At 44.3% G+C, this 14,338-nt stretch overlaps 3 protein-coding genes across 5 annotated transcripts; 2 read left to right on the top strand and 1 right to left on the bottom strand.

Annotated features, from left to right (window-relative positions):
- The first annotated feature begins 108 nt into the window (after nucleotides 1–108).
- Opbp (Optix-binding protein) lies at nucleotides 109–3,580 on the top strand. Of its 2 annotated transcripts, none has more exons than XM_018105960.3 (5): nucleotides 109–254; nucleotides 311–1,142; nucleotides 1,205–1,597; nucleotides 1,661–2,213; nucleotides 2,552–3,580. In XM_018105960.3, exons 1-5 carry the CDS (start codon nucleotides 248–250, stop codon nucleotides 2,603–2,605), a joined length of 1,839 nt encoding a protein of 612 aa, XP_017961449.1. In that variant the 5' UTR covers nucleotides 109–247; the 3' UTR covers nucleotides 2,606–3,580. The 2 variants fall into 2 exon arrangements, with proteins under 2 accessions (XP_017961449.1, XP_017961447.1); XM_018105958.3 differs by having other exon boundaries at nucleotides 1,661–2,228.
- Nucleotides 2,664–3,630, bottom strand: geminin (geminin DNA replication inhibitor). Its single transcript, XM_018105970.3, has one exon. It carries the CDS (start codon nucleotides 3,475–3,477, stop codon nucleotides 2,905–2,907), a length of 573 nt encoding a protein of 190 aa, XP_017961459.1. The 5' UTR covers nucleotides 3,478–3,630; the 3' UTR covers nucleotides 2,664–2,904.
- A 71-nt stretch (nucleotides 3,631–3,701) lies between these two features.
- LOC108654520 (Pre-mRNA-splicing factor SYF1 fand) lies at nucleotides 3,702–9,297 on the top strand. 2 transcript variants are annotated; one of them, XM_018105957.3, is made up of 4 exons: nucleotides 3,702–3,850; nucleotides 3,902–4,414; nucleotides 4,478–5,995; nucleotides 6,064–6,855. In XM_018105957.3, exons 1-4 carry the CDS (start codon nucleotides 3,806–3,808, stop codon nucleotides 6,637–6,639), a joined length of 2,652 nt encoding a protein of 883 aa, XP_017961446.1. In that variant the 5' UTR covers nucleotides 3,702–3,805; the 3' UTR covers nucleotides 6,640–6,855. The 2 variants fall into 2 exon arrangements, with proteins under 2 accessions (XP_017961446.1, XP_089118193.1); XM_089262067.1 differs by lacking the exons at nucleotides 3,702–3,850; nucleotides 3,902–4,414; nucleotides 4,478–5,995 and adding an exon at nucleotides 7,520–9,297 and having other exon boundaries at nucleotides 6,064–6,210.
- The last annotated feature ends 5,041 nt before the right edge of the window (nucleotides 9,298–14,338 follow it).

Genomic DNA, 14,338 nt, shown 5'->3' with positions numbered 1-14,338 from the left:
TAATTTCAATTTGAATACGAAAACGTTACGGGCACTTAACAGAGCGTTTACAGAAAGTTGCTACCTGCAGTTAACAGAGAAACTATCGACAGCGAAATCGCTATTAGTATCATTGTCAAATATCGTGCTCGAGTCTTATCGATAGTTGGGACACCTTTATGACAAGAATAAAGTGGACGGACTCGCACATATGTAGCCGACCGACAACCAGAAATTTTTATTGTAGCATTCAAGGCGAAACAATGCGATGTCAGGTGCGTAATAATTGAATACATTAATCTCAGCCACTGCTCACAGTGCCAACTAACAGGACCCAGTGGGAAAAATTACGGAATAGCTTCGGACTTGCACGTGGACGAAAATAAAGAAAGCAATATTGACCACTTCGTAATTGATACGGCTGTGGATGAAATATATTTTTGTGAGGACTGCAATAATGACTTCGATAGCATCGAGTCGTACAACCAGGCGCACAGTGGCCCCGATGGCTGTGGGGCCACGGTCGAGGCCAGATCCAAAGTCATGGTTCATGCAGTTGAGATCAAAGAGGAGTTCGAAGACACCATGGTAGATATTGATTCCATGGTCGTTGAGGATGATCTGGTTGAGGAGCTCGATGAGGCGAGCGAACCGCAGTTGTGGGAGGTGCTGGAGGATGACGGTCAAGTGAATGTCAAAGTCGTCAATGAAGCTGAAATTGCATCCGAAGTTGAGCCAGAGGAGGAGGAGGAGGAGGAGGAGGTGGAAGCTGAGGAAGTGGCTAATAAATCGGAACGTTACTTTTGCTTCGACTGTCACAGCATATTTGAGACTCGGCAGAGTGCAGAGGACCATAGTTGTCCCCAAGGTGAAGCAAATGGCGAAGCACGCGGCAAAAGCAGCAACGCCAAGCTAGCCAAGACACAGACGCCAATGCGCCGAAAGGTCGCAGCTGCCGCGGCTTCCAGCAGCAGCAGCAACAACAGCAGCGTTACAGTGTGCGACATTTGCAAGACGCAATTCAGCTCGGCCAAGTGTCTCAAGTTCCATATGCGCATTCACAACAAGCGCGCGCCCAAGTCCATACAGGACGCTCTGCCCGTGGGTGCTCATCAGCAGTACAATGAACTGGATCAATTCTACTGTGAGATATGCAACAAGAGGTGGGCATTTATTGAAATTCTCTAACTCAATTGCTTTTTAAATAATGCCAACTCCTTTGCAGCTTCGAGCAGAACCTGTTGACGGTGCACAAGCAAATGCACCAGAGCCAGGAGCAGTTCTTGTGCGGCACTTGCAATCGAAAATTCGAAAATGCTACCAACTATGAGATGCATTTGAAGATTCACGAACGTGCGCTGAACAGCAATAGCAATAGCAATGCCAATAAAAAGCCTGCCTCTGCGAAGAAGGATAAACCGGGATTTGCCTGCCAATATTGTGAGCGTGTCTTCTCCCGGCCGTACGAGAAGGTGAAGCACGAGCGCGTTCATACCGGCGAGAAGCCCTACAGCTGCGAGGTGTGCGGCAAGACCTTTCGCGTCTCCTACTCGCTGACGCTGCACCTGCGCACGCACACTAACATACGGCCCTATGTGTGCACCACTTGCAATAAGCGGTATTGGTTCCTTATCAGCCTCATTGATCAATCAATCTCATTACATTCGTTTTCCCATTGCAGATTTAAATCGTATCAGGTCTATTCGCATCATTTGCGCATTCACAGCTCGGACCGCCTATACGCCTGTGATAGCTGCCCGAAGGCCTTTCGCACCTCGGTGCAGCTCTATGCCCATAAGAATACGCACACGAAGCCGTATCAGTGCGCCGTCTGCAATCGGCCCTTTGCCTCGCTGTATGCCGTCAAGGCGCACATGTCAACCCACAGGACCAACGACGCCAAAGGCGTCAGCAGTGCCGCCATCAAGAGCCAGCAGCTGGCGAACAAATATTGGTGCGTTACTTGCGGAGCGGAGTATGCACGTCCCTTTGCCCTGCGTCTTCACATGAAGGCCGCCCATGGGCATCCGGATGATGCGGACACACGATTGGCCAAAGTGCCTGCTCCCGAAGATGACGAAGACGATGAGGACAACGATGAGGAGATTGTTGTACCGGACACCGAGACGGCCGTCCTCATCGCAGCAGCCAAGGCCGATTCAGCCTATCTGGATGCAGCCGCCAATGATGTGGACGTAATGGGCGCTGTTCCCAAGTACGAGGAGTGCATTGAGGTATGCACGGATGCGGTGCGTACTTATTAGAGATCTGCATGAATGGCAAAAGATGAAAGCTTTCGAATGAGCAGTGCATTGAGTGATTGAATAAGTGAGCTCGGAACGAATCGAATGAGTGGGAATGCGTCTAACCGAGATGCAAAGTGCTTTTAGCTTTGCCTTTTGCATTTTATGATCTGAGTATCCTTACTCATTTAAAAAAAAACCGCACATATTCATGCTAGCTCGATTCATTGTGTGCCGCTCACTCACTCAACTCAGTGAATCTACGCAGATCTCTAGTAGACATCCAAAATTTATATATTCTGTATACTTATAAACATTTCTCATTGCAGTTCGATGTGGAGACATTTCACAGCGAGGAGATTATCACCGACTGGCTAAAGTGAATGAAAATAATGATTATAAATAATATATATAAAGTAATAAAGAAAAAGCCTTGCAAAATACGGAAACAACTTTTATTGGAAAATTAACTAAAAAATATTTATTGCTGGCGTACATTGAGACCAGTCCATTGGGTTCTTTGTATGTATATGTATTAATAATGATAATAATTATAATAATAATAAATGTATAAGTTAGGAAAATCGAAATGAATTAACTACATCTACTTTCAAAATATAATAGTAATATGACTTCAACACATAATAAATGTATTTATTTATTTATTTAGCTGTTTGTGTAACTATTCGTGTTGATCCTCTGAGTGCGTCTGTTCGTCATCGCCATCATTCTCGTCGCATATCTCTTTGAGCACCTCCACCAGAGTTTTAGCCTCGTCCAGCTCTTGCCGCATCGTTTTCATCTCCTCTTCGAGTCCCTCGATGCGTTCGTGCAAATGGCGATTCTCGTTGAGTGTCTCCTCGAGGGCAACGCGTCGCTGCTCCGATAGCAGTTTGTAGTAGTTCTCACCCGGTTCGCTTTCGCTGGTCAGATCAGCCGCTGTGATTGGCTTATCTGCATCGCTGATGGATGCACAGTCTTCGGTCTGTGTATCGGCATCCTGTGTGGTTATTGTTGTTGTTGTGGCCGCTGTATCGACACATTTGCGTTTGCCATATTTGGGCGTTGTATTGACGCCGGCCTTTAAACGACTGAGATGATCCACGATGGAGACGCGTCCCGTTAGATTCTCCTTGTCGTTGGCGTTGGCGCTAGCCTGAATTGGCTTTAGTGTCTTGCGTTGTTGCTTTAGATGCTCCTGCTGCTCGGCCTCGCTTTCTACTTGAATGTAAACTCGTGCAGCGCTTGCAGACATTTTCAAATTGTTTGGTTTCGCTTAATTTAAATCTAAATGCGCGTTTTTTGTCAACACATTAAGGTATGCGTTTTAGCTTGCGACTTTCAGTTCTTCGTTGTGATGGCCGCCAAAAAGATGCCGCGTGCTGCTATTCAACACTGCTGTTCATGTGTTTTGCAGTACTGTTTGAGTTGCCGCTACAGTTTCTTATAAGGGTATTTAAATACTATCGTTAAATACTATTGTTTTTCCCGAAAAGTGGCAACGCTGTCCATCAGCAGCTGATAGTAGACGCGCATGCAAACGTTTTGCGGCTTTTGTTGTATTATTTGCAAATAAAAGCAAAATGAGCGAAAAATCAACACAGCCGTTGCAAGTCGAGCTGAATTTTGTAAGTATATGCTGATGGTTGCTGCCCACCTAGCTAATTGCACATTTCTAGGAAGAGGAGGATGTGCCGTACGAAGAAGAGATTCTACGCAATGCGTACTCCGTGAAGCACTGGCTCCGCTACATCGATCACAAGGCAAAGGCGCCCAACAATGGCGTTAATTTAGTGTACGAGCGCGCACTGAAGGAGTTGCCGGGCAGCTACAAGATCTGGTACAACTATCTGCGTACGCGCAGGAAGCAGGTGCGTGGCCGCATTCCCACAGATCCCATGTACGAGCAGGTGAACAACACGTTTGAGCGTGCTCTGGTCTTCATGCACAAGATGCCGCGCATTTGGATGGACTATGGCGTGTTCATGAGCTCGCAGTGTAAAATTACACGCACTCGCCACGTTTTCGATCGTGCGCTGCGTGCCTTGCCCATTACGCAGCATGGACGCATTTGGCCGCTGTATCTGAAGTTTGTGCAGCGTTACGAGATACCCGAGACGGCGCTGCGTGTCTACAGGAGATATTTAAAATTGTTTCCCGAGGATGCCGAGGAGTATGTGGCCTACTTACAGGTGAGTTAAGAGAGTATTTAATAGAAAATACTGAATTTTACAAATTTGATTCTATTGCTGTAGGAGGCACAACGTCTGGACGAAGCGGCACAGCAACTGGCGCACATTGTGGACAACGAGCATTTTGTGTCGAAGCACGGCAAGTCAAATCACCAGCTATGGAACGAGCTCTGCGACTTGATCTCGAAGCATCCGCACAAGGTGCATTCACTTAATGTTGATGCAATTATTCGTGGTGGCCTGCGTCGCTACACGGATCAGTTGGGGCACCTCTGGAACTCTCTGGCTGACTATTATGTACGTTCAGGCCTGTTTGATCGTGCTCGTGATATCTACGAGGAGGCCATTCAGACGGTGACCACAGTTCGGGACTTCACTCAAGTCTTCGACGAGTATGCGCAGTTTGAGGAGTTGTCGTTGAACAAGCGCATGGAGCAGGTTGCAAACGATGAAGACGCCAACGAGGAGGACGACATTGACGTCGAGTTGCGTCTCTCGCGCTTCGAGTATTTGATGGAACGTCGTCTGCTGCTGCTAAACAGCGTGCTGCTTCGCCAGAATCCTCACAACGTGCATGAGTGGCACAAGCGGGTCAAACTGTATGAGGACAAGCCTGAGGAGATTATCAACACCTATACGGAGGCCGTGCAGACGGTGCAGCCGAAGCAGGCAGTGGGTCAGCTGCACACGCTGTGGGTGGAGTTCGCCAAGTTCTACGAGGAAAATGGGCAGGTGGACGATGCGCGCGTGGTATTTGAGCGCGGCACGCAAGTGGAGTACGTTAAGGTGGAGCACTTGGCGGCAGTGTGGTGCGAGTGGGCCGAAATGGAGCTGCGCCAGCAGCAATTCGAGGCTGCGCTCAAGCTAATGCAACGCGCCACGGCGATGCCAAAGCGAAAGGTTGCCTACCACGACGAGACGGAGACGGTGCAAATGCGTCTATATAAATCCCTGAAAGTGTGGTCCATGTACGCCGATCTGGAGGAATCTTTCGGCACTTTCAAAACCTGCAAGGCTGTGTACGAGCGCATCATTGACCTGAAGATTTGCACGCCACAAATAATCATTAATTACGGCCTGTTCCTGGAGGAGCACAACTACTATGAGGAAGCCTATCGTGCATACGAGAAGGGCATTGCGCTGTTCAAATGGCCGAATGTCTACGACATATGGAATTCGTATCTGACAAAGTTCCTGAAGCGCTATGGTGGCACCAAGCTGGAGCGAGCTCGCGATCTTTTCGAGCAATGCCTGGACAATTGTCCGCCGGAGCATGCCAAGTATTTCTACTTGCTCTATGCCAAGCTGGAGGAGGAGCACGGTCTGGCGCGACATGCCATGGCCGTGTACGACCGTGCGACTAGCGCCGTCAAAGAGGACGAGATGTTCGACATGTACAACATATTTATCAAGAAGGCAGCCGAAATTTACGGACTGCCACGCACACGTGAGATCTATGAGAAGGCCATTGAGGCGCTGCCGGAGCAGAACATGCGGCACATGTGCGTCAAGTTCGCCGAGCTGGAGACAAAGCTGGGCGAGGTGGATCGCGCCAGAGCCATCTATTCGCATTGCTCACAGGCAAGTCATATGAGAATTATCATCAATATATTAAACAAATCTAAATATAATAAATACATCGTCTTTAGGTCTGCGATCCTCGCATTACCGCCGATTTCTGGCAGACATGGAAAGAGTTCGAGGTGCGTCATGGCAACGAGGACACAATGCGTGAGATGTTGCGCATCAAGCGCTCGGTTCAGGCCACCTACAACACGCAGGTCAACATGATGGCGGCTCAATTCCTCAATACGAATAGCGGCGCTGCAGCCGATGCGGGCGCTGGCTCTGGCTCGGATGCCATGCGCATGCTGGAGGAGAAGGCGCGACAAGCGGCAGCCGAGGCCAAGCAGAAGCCCAGCCAAACGGCTTCCTCCAATATTATGTTCGTGCGTGGCGAAACGCAAGGCGGTTCCAAGACCAAGGACAATACGGTCGTTAATCCGGATGAGATCGATATCGGCGACAGCGACGACGAAGACGACGATGAAGATGAGGCAGAAGACGGTGCAGAGCAGGCGCCAGAGGGCGACTCAGCTGCAGCTACGAAAACTGATGCAGAGGGTCTCATCATGAAGAAGTTGCGCTTCGAACAAAAGGCAATACCCGCCAAGGTCTTCGGTGGCCTGAAACCCAGCACTCAGCAGGACTCCGATGAGGAATAAGAATATAGAAGAATATTGCTGTAGAAATGTGTTCTCAATTATGTAATCTATGTGTTGACAGCTCAATTAAACAATCCAATCCAAGTAAATATTTATTTTTGTTAGTTCTCTGGAACACTTCTTTTGCTGAAGTATATTAATGTGTTTATATAATCCTATATTCTATATAATTATAAAGAAAAATTGGATTAGCCTCCAACAAGTGTTAAAATCATAAAAATTCGGAGTCTATAAAAACAGTTGGTGGAAAAAAATACTTCAATATATTTAATACTTTTATTATAATCTGAACTCATTAAAAATGGGGAAATCAGGGTATAATGCTTTTGTTATATAAGGAATATAAAATCCATGAATATCCGCATTTAGGTGTTATTGATTAAATACCTTATCAAAATACATCCTTAGAGTTCGAGTCCTCAAATTTTGCATATAGAATCATGTTTATTTTATACAATATCTATGTTTTATATTTTGTCTATAATAATATACAGTTATATCTCCCATAGAAATATTTAGCTGACATATTACTCCTACTCCTATGTTTAATTGCTTAAATTGAGGAGGCTAAGTTACACAAGTCAACTGGTATTGTATAGTATTCCGTTGGGCTTCACACAAGTGTCATATTCGCATTCGTATCAGTAGAATTTTCGGAAGAGATTATTAGTAAAACAAAACACTTCTAATACAGTTCTTAGACAACGTAAACTTGTAAAGACTAAACAGTATGATGCTGGCAAATCGTGTGGCCATTGCGTTCCATAGAAACGTGCATTTCTACAAGCGGATTCGCGTGACCACGGCCTGGAAGGATGCCGGCGGCTATGAGGACACGCGAATTCCGCGCCCGATCGGCTGCATGTCGAGCGTTGGTCAGTTTCGCCATTTCGCGATTAAGTGCGACGAGCCCTGCGTTGTGAAGGGCGTGGTGATAGGCGTGTACAGCAAGGAGGGCGAGCGGGAGCCGAAGTTGACGTCCAGCGGGGAGAAGTTCGACGATCGGGCACAGGGTAAGATCTCGGATTTGGTGCGCGAGACCCAGATGAAGGGTGATCTGGGCAAGGGGATGGTCTTCATGAATGTGGATCCAGAGTTTAGTGCCGTTGCCGTGGTGGGGCTGGGCCAGGAGGGTGCCGGGTACAACGACCTGGAGATGATTGACGAGGGCATGGAGAATGCGCGTGTCGCCGCCGGCGTGGGCGCTCGAGCCTTGCAGTTGCAGGGCGTGAACGAGGTCTATGTGGACTCCATGGAATATCCGGAGCAAGCAGCCGAGGGCAGCGCCCTGGCCATTTGGCGCTACAATAGCAATCGCCGGAAGCAGGATCGCACACAAATACCTAAACTGGAGCTGTACGATTCACCGGAAATGGATGCCTGGACACGCGGTCTCTTCAAGGCCGAGTCGCAGAACCTGGCCAGACGCCTGAGCGATGCGCCGGCCAACCAGATGACGCCGACCATATTCGCCCAGTCCACGGTGGACGCACTGTGCCCGTGCGGCGTTAGCGTCGACATACGCTCCATGGACTGGATCGAGGAGAATCGCCTCAACTCGTTTCTGATGGTCGCCAAGGGCAGCTGCGAGCCGCCCGTGGTGCTGGAGGTGAACTACTGCGGCACGGCGCCCGAGGACAAGCCCATCCTGCTGCTGGGCAAGGGCATCACCTACAACAGCGGCGGCCTCTGCCTGCGCCCCAAGAAGTGCATGCAGCTCTATCGCGGCTGCATGGCCGGCGCCGCTGTCTGCGTGGCGACCATACGGGCGGCAGCTGCGCTGTCGCTGCCCCTGAACATCAGTGCAGTGCTGCCGCTCTGCGAGAATATGCCGTCGGGCATGGCGGTGAAGCCGGGCGATGTGGTCACCCTGCTGAATGGCAAGACAATGGGCATCAAGGATGTGAGCAAGGCGGGCGTGGTGGTGATGGCAGATCCACTGCTCTATGCCCAGGCGAACTTCAAGCCGCGCCTCGTCGTGGACATCGCCACCATGAGCTATGGCGTCTGCTGTGGTCTCGGCGGCAGCGCGGCGGGCATCTTCAGCAATTCAAACTTCGTTTACAAGCAGTTCGAGAAGGCCGGCGGCCTCACCGGCGATCGCGTGTGGCGTCTGCCTTTATGGAATTACTTTAAGCGTCTCATCTCGCCCACCCTCACCTACGACATCAACAATCGCGGCCGTGGACCTGCCTCCAGCTGCATCGCTGCCGCCATTCTCCACGAGCTGGTGCCGTGCGTGGACTGGGCCCACCTCGACATCCGCAACGTGGGCATGATAACTCAATATGCGCCGCTGCCCTATTTGCTGCGTGACCGCATGACGGGGCGTCCCACGCGCACCATCATCCAGTTCCTCTACCAGATGGCCTGTCCAGACAACAAGTAGTTGGCCAGATGGACCTACTTGGAGACATGGAGTTTCCTTGATTTAATTTGATTTTTTTTTTATTATTATGATTATTTTGCCAGTCTCGTTATTTATTTATTTATATCCAAATTATTCGTTAGTAATTGACCTGTTAAACTGGCGGGATCAGAGAGAGGGGGCATCTCACTCAAAATTGTATTGTCCACATGTCCAGAGTGATGGAAAAATGTGTAAATGGTTCTGTCAGAACTCTGAGTGCATATAAATAAAATTTACTGCTGCATGTATGTATTGGTTGGTTTAAGCAATTTATTGACTTTTCATTATCTGCAGAGCAAATTGAAAGTATAATGATGCGTCAATATTTGATTATTTATTTTTAGATATATTTATATATTTAGCATAACAATGCTACAGCTTATTTTCGTGCTCGGGCTATAAAAATAATAAATAAATAATCAGTCAATACTTAAAAATCCAGTACAGAATGTGGATTTTTATAAATAATAAATAAATATTTTTAGTGACTTTTAGTGAACAGCCATAGATATTTTAATAACGTTCAGCCACCATGAAGTGACACAGTGACAGTGACAGTCACAGTGACTTTTAGGGACATTCAGTGTGTGAAAGCAAGATGAGAGCGAGCACTGGGAGAGAGCGAGATTGATCTATAAGAATAGCATTTCAAGTTATCTCTCGATATGCTGATCTTACTTATCAAATTCAAATGAGCTCGTTCATCCCCCATCCCTCTCTCTGTACTTGGTCTCCTTTGCTCTACCTAAAATCGCTCATTGCCCTTACGATACTGAGGAAACCGAACTCAGTTGGAACTCAGTTGGCGTGAGTCGTTCTTTTGCATTTAAGGTGGATACGCAATTCAACTGCTGCTCTTGCATATTAAATAAGTACAATGTTCATAAGTGTCTTTCTTTATTTTTGTTATATTAACATATATTATATACAACAAATGTTGATAGGGTATCTCTCATTTTATCATTTGATTTGCAACTTGGCTCACATCATTATTTTGCGGCTATTAGCCTTATCCCAATTTAGTTGCTTTTGCCGCACCGCAGGTCCCTTATTTAGTGTAGTCATCAGTGGGGTCATCTCCACATCTCGGACTCGCTGCATATTTGAGCTGTCATTTAATTAATTTAATTGAGCGAAAATGCGAAATGCGTCCAAAAGTGTTGTAAAATTGGCGAGGTGGCGCCTGTGTCTGCTACTGTTTCAGTTTTTACTTTTGCGTCTCGCTGCTGCTTGGTTTTTGTTGTTGTTGTTGTTGTTGTAGCCTACTTCGGGGCGGCTTATTAGGCTAATTGCGTAAAGTTGGCTTTAATGAGTCGAAAAACGGTGCCAAGCCTGGCCACAAAAAGCCACAAAGCAAGCGCCAACGTAGCTGTTGTTGTTGTTGCTGTTGCCGACTCTGTTGTTGTGCTGTGGGCTTTGAATTTATGACACGGCTTTAATGGGTTAACTGGGTTAATGCTCATCCCTCATCATGAGCCATGATGCCCCATCCTTGGTGTCTCCCTAAGCGACTTTGTGGTCTTTGGATAGTTTCCCCTGCAGCAGCAACACAAATTTTGACAATTAAGCAAACATTTTACGCTCTTATCCCCAGCCAACTTGGCAACTGGGAGTGGTTCTGGAGAGTGGAGCAAGCTGCATACACCATACGGCATCCCGAATCCAGCATCCCGAATCCCGCATTCCGCATTCACATCCACATTCAGCATTTCGCAGCTGCCATGCTAAGCAGCTCGCCAAGTATCTCTCAACACCGCGACATTTTGCACAAGTCATTAGGCCAACAAAATGATAATTTTGAAGCATTTTAGCATTTTCCAATTTGCAAATACACTGAAATTATTCAAATTGCCAAAAAGTTTTATCAATTACATATCAAGTTGGTGCAAGTTCTGCTGGCGCTAATAGAATGGAAGAATTTCAAGCAGTAAAGTCTGAGTTTTATTTAAGAAAAGCTTTGGAAAAATAAATATTAAAAATTTATTTGAAGATTCACATTTTTGGTAAGATAATAAAATTTATTTGTATTTTTTAAATTTTTAAGCACACATCTAACTTCAATTTCTAGGACATCCCTTCCTCCAAAAGTCAACTCTCTATCTTTATTTAGCTTTAAATTTATATATTTCAAGCTACTCATTCTGACATAATAGAGTATTTATTAGCTGCCTTTTTTTTGGCGGCTTAGCTACGTTTCCTGCCCTACGCGCACTCAACGCGGCGCTGCAAATGCTTTCGAGTTATCAGCTGGGGGCGTATGGGGCGGGGGCTGCCATGAGAGCTAAGCGCTCCCGCTGGAGTGCAGCCAAATGAATGTGCTAATGAGCAATCAGGCTTCAAGAATATGAAATTCATTTAATATACATACATATATATATTCTTCTTCTTTTTTTCAATTTAGGAAATTTGAAGCACTTTAAAGAACCCATTCGAATGGCAGGAGTCCGCTAGCCAGAAGCTGAAACTGATGGCTGCGTTGGCGGCAAAAGTTAAACGGTTATACGGGCGTACTCCACGCCCACACGGCCACAGGGCCACACGCCCACACGCCCACACGGCCAGCATGGCCAAAAGCCCCACGGCGTTAATCATTTACAGCGGCAACAAAGCAAAAATCAGACCAAATTATGATTATATTTAAAGGCGAAACGTGGAAATTAGCAACGCTCAGCGCTCAGCGCTCGACGTTCGGTCAGTTGCCAAGGCAGCGGCCGGCGAATTTTCCATTTCCATTTTCCATTTCTATTTTCATCTTAATCATCATTCGCATTTCCAGCCACCTCTTTGGCTTGGCTGCAGCCCAAAAATAAAAAAAAAGAAGAAAAAAATCCTTTTCTGGCGGGTCTGGGACCGGGTCCAGAAAGAATTGCAATTGTGATAAAATTCAGCGTAACTAATGCCGACCACAGCAAAATGCGATAAATCGCCAACTGGGCGGTGTCTATACTCTTTATCGCGAGTCGATCTGCTTAACATATCTGTTGGAATGCAATGCGAGTTGTTCATAAAATACATTAGTTGTTCATTATGTAAACTATCTTGAACAAAGTGAATCGCAAAGGTATGAAATAATATATTTTTGAATATATGTATTTTTTATCATAAATATTGAACATTAGGTATAAAATAAAAAACTGTTGAAAAATAAATAAAATAAAATAATAGATTTAAATATATTGTTTTTAAGGAGCTATATATGATATATTAAAAATAAATATAAAATGTATTTAAACAAAAAAATAAAATAATTAAATGAAAATAAAAAATTTTATAAAATACAATAATAACAAATAAAAATAATAAAAATAATGAAGTATATTTTTGTTAAAAGACAAAACTATAATTTGATCTGAAAAATATTTAATAGGATTTTATTTTATAGGATTTGTATATATGTGTGTAAATAAATATTTATGCAGTATATATTTTTTTTAAATTTTTAAATATATAACCAATTTTATTTATTTCCTAAATAATAAATACATATGCATTTAAAAATATTTTCCTATAAAAAATTAAATAATAATAATATTATCATAAGACATATTATTGCTGATATGCCTATTATAAAATTGCATTAAAGCACAAAGAATTCTTATATATAATGATGTTTATGTGATCATATTTATAAAAATCATTTTGCTCTTTGCCATTAAATCGCATTGCCTTTTCGATTAAAGAGTATTAATTATTCGTTTTAGGCATTAACATAAACCCTGGCCTTTAATGTTTATTTTTTTTTAGCTTTTGTCGGAACTGTTTTGGGGTGTCGCCTTCTGTGGTCGTCATGGACGGTTTGCTCGCGGCTAAAGTTTGGCGACTTTTCTTCTTTTATTTATTTTTTTATATATTTTTTTGTTCGTTTTTGGTTTTTTGTTTGCTGCTGGCCGAGTGTCGCTTTCTATGTACATTTTTATAGCATTGGCTCTTGTTTTGCGGCTGTATGAGAGATTCAGTTGCTGGAAATTATAATTTTCACTTGAGCGCGCACGTGAAAATGGAGTTTGGTGGTGCGACTGCCTGATGTGGTTTAGCTCTGCTATAAATTGCCAATTAATGGCAGAGCAGCGCTGCGGTGGGTTCCATTTGCATTTTGCTTCGGATTGCTTCAAAAACATGCATAAACATACAAATAAATATATATCTATATCTCTATATATATAATGTGATTTACCATTTCGATCCAATACTCTCTGAATTTGCTATTATTTTATATTGTTTTTTTGTTTTTTTTTTTTTTTTTCTATCGGCTTTTCGCCCACGCGCTGCATGCTTAATTTTTGGCGCATTCTCTTAGCCAGTTTTTATTTTGCCTGTCACGCTTCACTGAGCCAGCGAGTCGCCATTTTGTTTTGGATTGTCCGGCGCTGCATTCAAATGCAGTCAAGGCGCCCACGTCGCTAACCACGCCCCCGCAACACGCCATGCGCCTTATCCGGTCAAGCGTCCTGCTAAATTCGTTGTGGTTTCCGTGGTTTTCCTCGTTGTGCTTGCCATTGGGTTTCGTCGAAAATAAATACAGAGCGCGCAGCGGTGCAAAATTTAGTTCAATTTGAAAGTGGTACAAAAAAAAAGCGCACAGTCAATGAATAATTGAGCTTGTGGTGTTCGAATGTATGAATGCACTCATTGAATGTGCCATTCAAGCTGCGCCAATGTCAATTTATAGCTCACATTTGCTCATTAAATAATTAAAACATCATTGAACTTTGGCCATGTGTTATTAGAGCAGTAGTAGTATCGATTTTAGATACATAGACATGTACATAGATAAATATATAGATAGATACATAGATACATAGACGCATAGATGCATAGATACATAGATGCATAGATACATAGATACATAGATACATAGATACATAGATACATAGATACATAGATACATAGATACATAGATATATAGATACATACATACATAGATACATAGATACATAGATACATACATACATAGATACATAGAAACATAGATACATAGATGCATAGATGCATAGATACATAGATACATAGATACATAGATACATAGATACATAGATACATAGATATATAGATATATAGATACATAGATACATAGATACATAGATACACAGATACATAGATACATAGATACATAGATACATAGATACATAGATACATAGATACATAGATATATAGATACATAGATACATAGATACATAGATACATAGATAAAATTCCTTTGTTAACAAACCCCAACTCTTTCTCTCTCTATTTCCCACCAACCTCGTTCGTTTTTCCAGCTTTCACTTGATTTTTCCCTCTTTCCTTTGG

The sequence above is a fragment of the Drosophila navojoa genome, chromosome 5 (assembly GCF_054131105.1).
Source record: "Drosophila navojoa isolate 15081-1374.11 chromosome 5, UAZ_NAV_1.0, whole genome shotgun sequence".
NCBI lineage: Eukaryota > Metazoa > Arthropoda > Insecta > Diptera > Drosophilidae > Drosophila > Drosophila navojoa.
The sequence above is the reverse complement of the archived record's forward strand: the minus strand, read 5'-3'. Positions and strand labels throughout refer to the sequence as shown.